Source organism: Phalacrocorax carbo, chromosome 14 (assembly GCF_963921805.1).
Source record: "Phalacrocorax carbo chromosome 14, bPhaCar2.1, whole genome shotgun sequence".
In the NCBI taxonomy this organism is placed as follows: Eukaryota; Metazoa; Chordata; class Aves; order Suliformes; family Phalacrocoracidae; genus Phalacrocorax; species Phalacrocorax carbo.
Window position 1 is genome coordinate 13,235,614 of NC_087526.1, and position 10,201 is coordinate 13,245,814.

The following is a 10,201-nucleotide window of genomic DNA, read 5'->3' on the forward strand; positions in this document are numbered from 1 at the left end:
AGTGGAGAATTATCTCTTGAGAGCTACAAGGACATTGCTAGAGTGTGCAGAGATGCAGTTAGAAAAACAAAAGCCCAGCTTGAATTGAAACTGGCCGTAGACATCAAAAATAACAAGAAAGGGTTCTTCGGGTATGTCAACCATAATCAGAGACAGAAGGAAAACATGGGCCACTGTTAAAGAGAAAAGGAGAGTCAATCACCAACGATGCTGAAAAGGCAGAGGCCCGCAACACTTTCTTCACCTCTGTCTTTACCAACGCTGTTGGGTCCCAGGCTTTGGGAGCGAAATTCCCCATTGATCAAAACACAGACCCACCATCAGTGAAGAAAGAGTTAGTACATGAATTATTACAGGAACTTGAACCCTACAGATTGATGGGCCCTGATGCCATCCACCCGAGGCTGTTGAGAGAGCTGGCTGACATCATTGTGAGGCCACTCTCCATAATCTTCAAGAAGTCATGGACAATGGGGAATGGCCCAGAGGACTGGAGAACTGCAAATGTTACCCCTATCTACAAGAAGGGCTCGAGGGAGGATCCAGGTAACTATAGGCCCATCAGCCTTATCAATCCCTGGGAAAGTTATGGAACGAATCCTCCTGGGGGCCATCACAAGTCAAACGAAGCATGTGATTGGGAAAAGCCAATACGGCTTCACTAAAGGCAGATTGTGCTTGACTAACCTGGTGGCCTTCTACAACAAAGTGACTTGCCTGTTTGACATGGGGTGGGCAGTGGACATTGTCTACCTGGACTTCTCCAAGGCCTTTGATACGGTCCACCACAGCCTCCTCCTGGAGAAACTGACGCATTATGGCCTAGACAAGTGGCCTGTGCAGTGGGTGGGGAACTGGCTGGCAGGCAGCACCCAAAGGGTGGTGATAAATAGCCCCTTTTCCAAGTGGCAACCTGTCACTAGTGGAGTCCCCCAGGGATCAATATTGGGCCCAGTGTTATTCTACATCTTCATAAGTGATCTGGATAATGGCATCAAGTTTGCAGATGACACCAAATTGCGTGGGGAAGTAGTCGCTCCAGAAGGGAGAGCTGCTCTGCAGGAGGATCTGGATAGGCTGGAAGAGTGGGCTAACAAGAACTTTATGAAGTTACTTTATGTTTACAAGTTTACAAGAACTTTATGAAGGACAAGTGTAAGGTCATGCACCTGTGAAAACATAATCCGGGAGTGCAGCACAGACTGGGATCCACCTGGCTGGAGAGCAGCTCTGTGGAAAGGGACCTGGGGATCCTGGTGGACAGAAAGCTCAACATGAGCAAACAGTGGCTGCTGCAGCCAGGGCGGCCAACAGGGTGCTGGGTTGCATCAAAAAGGGCATCACCAGCAGAGAGAAAGAAGTCATTATCCCACTCCACTCAGTGCTTGTCAGGCCACACCCTGGAGTACTGTGCACAGTTCTGGTCCCCTCTATAGAAAAAGGATGTGGACAGGACTGGGAAGCTCCATACGAGGGTAGGCTGGGAGAACTGGGTTTGTTCAGCCTTGAGAAAAGGAGGCTCAGAGGGGATCTCATCCCCATGTGCCAGTACTTATGGGGCAGCTACAAAGAAGATGGAGATTCCCTCTTTACAAGGAGTCCCATGGAGAGGACAAGGGGGGATGGACACAAGTTGCTCTTGGGGAGATTCCGGTTGGACACCAGAGGGAAATTTTTCAAAGTGAGGACAGTCACCATCGGAATAATCTCCCCAGGGAAGGGGTTGACTCGGCCACACAGGACACTTTTAAGATTCGGCTGGACAGGGTGCTGGGCCATCTTGTCTAGACTGGGCTCTTCCTAGAAAGGTTGGACTAGATGATCCCTAAGGTTCCTTCCAACCTGGGATTTTGTGAAATAGGGAGAAAAATGTAGATAATACCACGTGGCACATACACACTGTTCTTTATTCAGGCTAGCTTTTGGAAAGGGGAGAGGAAAAAGGTCTCTCTTTGTTGTACTGCATAGGTTTTCTGGATACTAGAAAAGCCCATGTTGGTTGTTCATTTTTCTTTTATGTGATTAGCATCAGAAAGAAAAGGTTAATTTAAAACTAGTAAATGAGACAATTCAGACTCCATGAGGCCCATTTAGCTTTTGTTCCATAACCACAGCACCAAATCTTGCCAGGTTTGGTGTTGCAATAATCAACCAATTTCTGACAGTCTTTACAACTTAAAGAAGTCAAACTCCTAAAATAATTTTCACACCTTTTAGTATTTAATCTATAATAACCACACCTTGGTCTAAAAAGATGCAGTTGTTTACCAAATTACACTTCAGCAAGCATTCACTCCATGTCTCCTTACCTGTATCTTGTTAATAAAGGATCAGCCATCATATCCCTCACCAGCATACCATCAGTTAGAAACTAAAAGTGAATGCAAAGAAAAATGTAAAACAACCATTATCAGGTAGTCTTGATTACCCATGTGATGTTTAAAGATTATTTTCTAGGCTTTTACCTGAATTTTTCCTTGCCTGTATTTTTCTAATGATCTATTAAATTCATCAATTTTTAGCTACGGAGGCCAAACATGTATTTCTGAGTGCTAGTCCAGAGATAAGCAGAGTGATTGCTTTTTAATCAGTATTGATTTTTAAAATTAGTTATTTTTGTATTAAAAAAACCAGATTGGCAGTACTGGAACACAGCAATAGAAATTTCTTCACTCTTGTCTGTGACATGGCTGAATCTGTTCTACCAATGACATCCCCTGTGTCAATCCAGTCTTGACCCTCTCAGAGTAGGCTACTTAATATCTATCAGATACTTCTGACCAGGACACAAACCTTAATGTTTCAACAAAATGCAACATTTTCATTTAATACTTCCTTTCTACTAGCAGGGGAAACCCACCAGCTTTATGTAGCCATCAAACAGTGGTTTGACCTGGGACTCCAACTGTGGCCTTGAACTAGGCAAGAACTGGTGTGCAAGATAAAAACCTCCAAATTTCCAACTCCAAATGATTAATCATCACACTCAAAAAAGAGATTTCAGCTGCATTTAATGAACAAACATCTAAATTTCTTTTGCTTGAAAAGGCCCGCTGGCTTCAGAAAATCAAAAGCAAATTGTTTCATTCATCATCATCATTGCTATTCCAGCCTAGCTAAAGCAAACTCTCATCTGTACCAACACAAGCAACATTAATATTGCTCACAGCACTGAAGAACAGCTGCAAAGCTTGCTACTTAATCCACATTAAATTACTCTCAGTTAGCCTCCTCATCTTATGTTTTATCTGTGCTTTTAATTGAAGACTATTTTTAGGGTGCTGAGGATACTTCAGCTGTGATTCACTGCTGCTTTCCACTATGACTTTGAGTGACATATCAGGTCACACTAGCACCCTACTGATATCTGCCCACACCTGCCTTGAAAATCACCTTTAGTTTTAAAATGGTGGCTGACAGTCTAGCAGAATAGAACACAAACTAATCACATATTAAGGTTTGGATAGCCAGAGCCATTTCAAGCACACTTTTGGGGTATCCACCTGGAAGACTGAAATGCTATCTATTCTCTTTACTGGGCATCACAAGGTTCCCAATAATTTTGCAAAAGTACTTGAAGAAGTTTCAGCTAACCCTTTCAGAGTAACCACACTGTTCATGTTTCACCTTAATTCTTGTAGCCTGTGGATCCGTGCAGTCATCAAACCGGATACAATATCCAACTTCATGCCCCAGCACCGCACCTCTTTCATCAGCAACTCGGCCTGCAACCTGAGAAAAGATATTCTCATAAAAAAGAGACAGCCCACAGCACACTACTTCATGGTATCGTTATTTTGACCATAGCGAATTGGCATCAAAACAGGAACAGAGCTAGTGCTTCCAAAGATTAATTATTTGTTCTCGTTCAAACACAAAATTCTATTCAACATAACAGTGCATACTGAGCATACAAGTGGTAAATACTTTAAAAATGTTTTAGTGTAACTTAATAAATCTGTTTCACACTGCTTCTACTCAGGAAAGCTACAGAGGTACCTTTCTGTGGTATGTACTCCAACAGACCTACAAAGGCAGCCGCTCAACCAAGTCACAACGCTGGGGAGGGACCACCTACCAGCAATTGCAGGAGTGCAACAGAAGAACACAGTTGGCATGCAAGGGGAAAGAACAGAGGTATATGGCATGCAGAAAGAAGTTATCAGTTAAGCTGATCTGTCCCTGAACTTACTCAGACTTGGTTTTTTAAATAAAGATGCTACCGTACTTTTCACAATACAGAATCTTCTATTCAGAAAACACAGAGAATGGGCAGAATAATTAAAATAATTAAAAGCAGCAACAATTTTTGGAACAGCACTACCCTGGGCCTGTTTTAAGCCAATAGCTCCTTTAGCTAAAAATCTTGAATTATTCAGACTTATATTCTTATATTCAGACTTATATTCTACCGAATATTAGATATTGTCAGGCCACAGTTTCAGCCAGCTACAAAGACATTTAATAGCTAAAGACATAATAAAACTCCAAAATGCATAGTCTTCAGAATTCCAAGAACAAGCTACTTTCAGTCGTTTGAGTGACATTCTAAACCACACCGATAGGCAGCAAATTCATGATTTCGCTTGGAATCTTGTCACTCCATCACTGTCAGCCCAAGCATTCAGGACAATTGTCAGTCTGAGTAATGCAAGCAGAAGTTCAGGAATTTCTAAATCATGCCTTATGCCTCTGCAACTACGCATCTTTACCTCTGACAACGCCCTTACTCTAGATGGGAAAGCAGATAAGCACACAGATTAAAAGAAAAATATCACTTTCAGTTCAAGACAGTGCAGTAAACCACCAACTGGATCTCTCATCTCCCTGCATCAGCCATGCAGTCCAGGCAGTTTGCAACAACATTCTTGAAGAAAAAGCCTACTGTATCTATACACTAAGCCCTAACTGAGTAATCGGTTTTTTAGGCTTAAAAACAATGTGTTAAGACATCAAAGGGAAAAAAAGAAGTAAGTTTGTTGTGAGAAGTCATTGCAGTATACACAACATCTGTAGAACCGTGCACTGTCAGCTGGATGTCTTATGAAGGAGAAACGGGAGGACACTGCAGGCAGACTGCGCAAAGCACGAGATGCAGATCACTGCTAGAGACTGTTTCCTTTACCATGTTGGATCTGGTCAAACAATACTGGATGAGATGAAATAGCAAGCTGTAAAAATGTGTAGACTGAGCAGCTATACAAGAGGCTTAAGCTGATTTGTTGCAGGTACAGTTTAATACATTATAAAGAACAGGCAAAACGAGGGTTACAAAACGGCACCTCAGTTTTCTGTACCAAAAGAATGCTGCAGCAGAAAACTTCAGCCCCCCAAGGTCAGTGTTTGGCAGCAGTTATGAAGATAAGCAGCACTGGGTGCTTTCTGTGCAGACTATAACCAAAGAGTATAAGCTGCTGCCCTCAGCATCCCCTTTTCTTCCTCTCATAGTACACCTAGCTGATGTTATGCTCTCCTAGACATACTATTATCTGGAAAGATTTCTCACAGTAAATTATTTCTTCTTTTCCCTGACACTCTCATGAGGAGAAACAAAAAAACCCAACACACCACACAACAACAAAAACCACAGAAACAAAGATTTGAGAAAAGTAGGTATGAATTGCCAGAGAGAGGTACACAACCTCCTCTTTCTTCTGCTGGGTGTTACTATGCACAGATTTACATCCCTACGTTACTTTGTGAAAGAAGCTAGGGGTCATACAAGCACAGTTCTAGTCCAGAGTCAATCATAGCTCAACCCTACGCAGCCCTAACTTCTGTACACAGTTCTGCTGACACCACTCAATTTTATTTCAAAGCTTCTACATCTGCAATTCTGGATTTGGAATCTTTGGCAAGACTTACTAATCAGGTTGAGTTCAGCACATAGTAGCAGCAATTCTGTGTGGCAGATAAGCAGAAATGTCTATTCATTCAGGAGCTCATACAGTTGTGATTCCTGCTATTCAGCAAAACCTGCTAATGAACTGGAGGTGATAATGACAACAAACCGGGAAACTCCAGACATGGAGGAACTCACTGAAACAGCAGCAACCCGACGAGGCTGCGTCACTCCAACAACTCTTCCTTCGGCGGTCCAGCCAGCTTCTGCTAGGTACTGCAAACAGTGAGGATAAGAAATGAACTGGTCGTGCTGCGATTGCAGCAAGGTGTCAGCGCTCCACACTATGTGCTTCTTCCTGCTGCTGAAACTCACTAATGCACGACCTTAGGCAAATCACTTAGAGATTTGTGCATTATTGATCTCACCATTAAAACTAATATAGTACAATACCTATATCCTAAGCACACAAGGTTTCAGAAAGCATCTAAGAGCAGTTCTCTGAGTCTCAAGTATTTTAGCTAGCTCATTTTTCTCTCTTCTCTTTTATAACCTTTTTAAGAAAAAAAAGCTAAGCAGCACAAGTCCTGCGCTCACACTGAAGGCAAGGGACATTCATTGTTAGTCTGCAATTTTTAAAGTTAAAATCAAGAACAAACTTTGAAACATTCTCAGACCTTTTTTGTTCCTGTCACAAAAGAGGAAAATTTTACAAAACCACAAAAACATAGACTATTCAAAAAATTTCCAAGAGGAAAGCTCATAAGAAAAGTATACCTTTTTTCCTTCTTAAAACCATATTCCCAACAAAATTTTAAATATGGTTCTGATGGAGTAATAAACACCTGCTACAGCACAGTGACTACTATTTGTACCAGCATAAACTTATTTGTTGTGTATGGTCCTTTCCTGTAGCAGAAGAAGGTTTTGTATTACAGATATACAGACAGCTCCTACTATCTAATATGAAGCCTTATATTTCTTTCCTTTTGGTCACACACATGAGCACAGGTGAATTCCATCCTCACAGTGCAGTTCTGTGTTGCTGGTTTAACATTTCATGGAAAATCCCCTGAAGGACTACCTGATTTTACTAAGTTAAACTGACACTTACTTGTGGAATCTGCGTTGATTTCCCACAACCTGTTTCCCCCACAATCACCAGAGTTTGATAGTTCTCCACTAGATAAAGTATGTGATTTCTCAGCTGAAAGAGAAGATGGCATTTAAGTATCAAAACCAGATAAGTACAAAAACAGGAAAATAATTTAAATTACAATATTTACATATCTAATAGATGCAGTAAATTCATTTTACATGGAGTTTACTGACAAAAGCTAAACAGTTCTTTAAAATCTATAAATTACATGTACAACATATAGCAATTAACATAAAACTACAAAGCCTGTAAAACTGTCAGTAACAATTGTCAAACGGGACAATCAATTCCAACAAATAAAGAGAGCAAGGTCATAAAATTGTCATTTCACTCTGTAAAGTGATTCTATACTGCTCTTTCAAAAAAAAGACATAGGAGCCAGACGTCATACAACAGATTTAATATACCAAAAACAACTTCTGTACCTTAAAAACAGGCAGCTTTTGTCTTTGTTGTTCAATAGAAAGGGAAGCATAAGGATTATAGATGACGGTTACGCCACTACTCTCAGCAGGACTCTGCCTCTCCTCTGAGACACTGACACCAGGACCTTCCGTGCCTAGATGACATAAGTTAAAATTAACTGGAAGACTACGCTTCTGCCTAGTGTTTCACAATACAACCAAAATAAATATGTTCCCTACAAGTAGGAATTATGGGTAGCAGCATATATCAAAACTAACTTTTCTGTGAAAATAATCAAAATATTAACTAACAGTAAAGACACAGAAATCCTTTCAAATGAAATACATGTCTCCTGCTGGTTAAAAAAAAAATCTACTGTGGATAAGTATTTGAATTTTTAAAAGAAGATAAAGGAGGAAATAAGCACAGAAGAAAAATATACCGCAAGATCTTGGGAATTTTCTTCTTTTTCTGTGCAACATTTCAGATACATCTTCAATATCTCTCTCAGAAGTACATCCGTGATTTTAAGCCAGCCAGTCAGGCATGTAACAGAACTTCTCTTGACTAACATCAGCTGTATAAACATTCAACCTTGCTGGCTCATGAGATATGCCACTCACTTCAGATCTGAATTTACCTCAGTAACCAAAACTCCATTTATTCCTCCTGCAGATCACCATAAAACTACTGACAGCTGAAAATGCTGAATCATGCAAGTGAACTAGAAACAAAAACTCATGTCAGTAACAGAATGTATCATTTCCAGCTGCAGGTTCAACTGGGAAAGCCTGAGAGCAGAGAGAAGGATTCCCCTGTTTTGTAGGATTTGCTTGTTTGAGCCTTTCCCACTTTTTGCACTGTTAAAAAACAGTTACTCCCTATTCAAAGCTGCCAAGCAAGTTTTACAGCAAATTGATCCAATTTTAAGAGCAATGAGTGATGTTTCCAATAACTATTTACTCCTCAGGACAGATGGGTAAGTTAAGAACCAGGGACCTGAATATCTGGATTTTCACAAATCAATGAAGTTAACAGATATTGCTTCTCATCACCCACTGATTTTCTTTCACAGCATTTTGCATGCCTTTTTTTTTTCAACACACTACTGTCAACATATTACTATGTACATACATATTGTATATACGCATATTGCTATAGTATTCAAATAATTAAGAAGCTGTTTGCTAAACTAATCCTCACTCTGGAATTGCATTGCAGACCACAGTACACATCACAATATAGTGACCAATTTAAAAATAAATAAATAAATAAATAAAATCACCAAACTCGGACCCACCAAGCTCCCCTTTGGGATACGCGAACGGGAAGGTGTACAACTGCGTGAAGCCCGAGGGAACGATCACAGAGTCACAGCACAGCGGAGGTGGGGAGGAACCCCTGGAGACCTTCTAGCCCAACACCCTGCTTACCACAGGGTCACTTACAGCAGGCTGCTCAGGTCCTCGTGCAGCCGGGCTGCAGACCCCACACCTGCCTGACCGCTTGTTCCAGAACCTGATCACTCCCACAGTGACAAAGGTTCTTCTCAAGTTTAAGCTGACTTTCTCGTATTTCGGCTTGGGCCCTTTGCCTCTTGTACTGCCAGTAGGCACTACCAAGAAGAGACTCGCTCCATCTTCTTTACACACACACCCCCCCACACCCACACTCCCACGCACCCCCAGGGTGGCTGAGGCTCTTCTCCTCCAGGTCGCACAGCCCCACCTCTCTCAGCCTCCCCTTGCACATCGCGTGCTCCAATCTCTCAATCGCCCTTGTGGCCCCTGCCTTTGCAGACCTGCCTGAGTCAGTCCGTGCCTCCCTGGTGCTGGGGAGCCCACAGATCACCCCCGATACGGCCTTCGCGGTGCTGAGGCGAAGGATCGCCTCCCTCAGCCTAACAGCAGCGCCCTCCCTCACGCAGCCCGGGCTGCGGGCGACCTTCTTTGCTGCCAAGGCTGGTGCTCGGTCTCTGCCCGCCGGACCCCAAGGTCCCCTCGGCTCTGCGGAGCTGCTCCCCGCGGCGTGTGACACCGGGGGTTATTCCCCCTGAAGGGCAGGACTTCGCACCTCCCTTTGTTCAACCTCCCGGGGCTCCCCAGCCAGCCGAGCCCGCCAAGGGCAGCACACCCGCCGGAGAGCCACTGAACCCCACCCCAGCGAGCTGACGGCGGGCTCCGTCCCCTCCCCGGCCACCCCCGGCACCGGGCAGCACCCGGCTGCAGACAGAGACCTCGCCGTCCCCCGGCCCGCGGTGGCAGAGGAACAGCACGCTTCCCCGCTGCCCTCGGCGCCTAAAATCTGTGCGACCCCGAAAAGCCCACCGGCTGCCGGGGGCAGTTCCCCGGAGGGGTAGGAGGACCGGGGCCCGCTGCGGGCAGCCCGGAAAGAAGCTTCCCCCAGGCACCAGCACCGCCGCTCCCCACAACCCCTCACCTGGCTTCCAAAACTTCACCGGTCCCACGGGCGCCGCCATCTTGGGGTGAGAGGGCAGCCGGAAGCGGCGGGGCGGTGACGGCGGGGGCCACGTGACGCGCCGCCCGTTGCCATGGAGCCCGGCGCGAGGGCAAAGCTGGCCGTGAGGCGCGGGTGTCCCCGGGCGGGCGGCGGCGCCCCGGGCTGTGTTAGCGCCTCGGGTACTGTGTGCGCTTTTGGGCCCCTCAGTACAAGGGCCTTGAGGGGCCGGAGCGTGTCCAGAGAAGGGCAGCGGGGCTGGGGCAGGGTCTGGAGCACAAGTGTGCTGGGGGGTGGCTGAGGGGGCTGGGGGGGTTTACCCTGGAGAAGAGGGGGCT

General features: G+C 44.5%; 1 protein-coding gene across 3 annotated transcripts in view; it reads right to left on the minus strand.

The window, feature by feature from the left end:
• The window catches only part of DHX35 (DEAH-box helicase 35), a 35,458-nt gene extending 25,554 nt beyond the window's left edge, over positions 1–9,904 (minus strand). For 2 of the 3 annotated variants that reach the window (XM_064465762.1, XM_064465761.1), the window contains exons 1-6: positions 9,846–9,904; positions 7,427–7,560; positions 6,957–7,049; positions 6,041–6,118; positions 3,628–3,732; positions 2,310–2,371 (exon numbers count right to left, since the gene is read on the minus strand). In XM_064465762.1, the coding sequence (XP_064321832.1) occupies positions 2,310–2,371; positions 3,628–3,732; positions 6,041–6,118; positions 6,957–7,049; positions 7,427–7,560; positions 9,846–9,885 (512 nt within the window). In that variant the 5' untranslated portion in view covers positions 9,886–9,904. The remainder of the gene's footprint in view (positions 1–2,309; positions 2,372–3,627; positions 3,733–6,040; positions 6,119–6,956; positions 7,050–7,426; positions 7,561–9,845) is intronic. The other variant, XM_064465763.1, reaches the window with a different exon arrangement.
• Between the last annotated feature and the right edge of the window lie 297 nt (positions 9,905–10,201).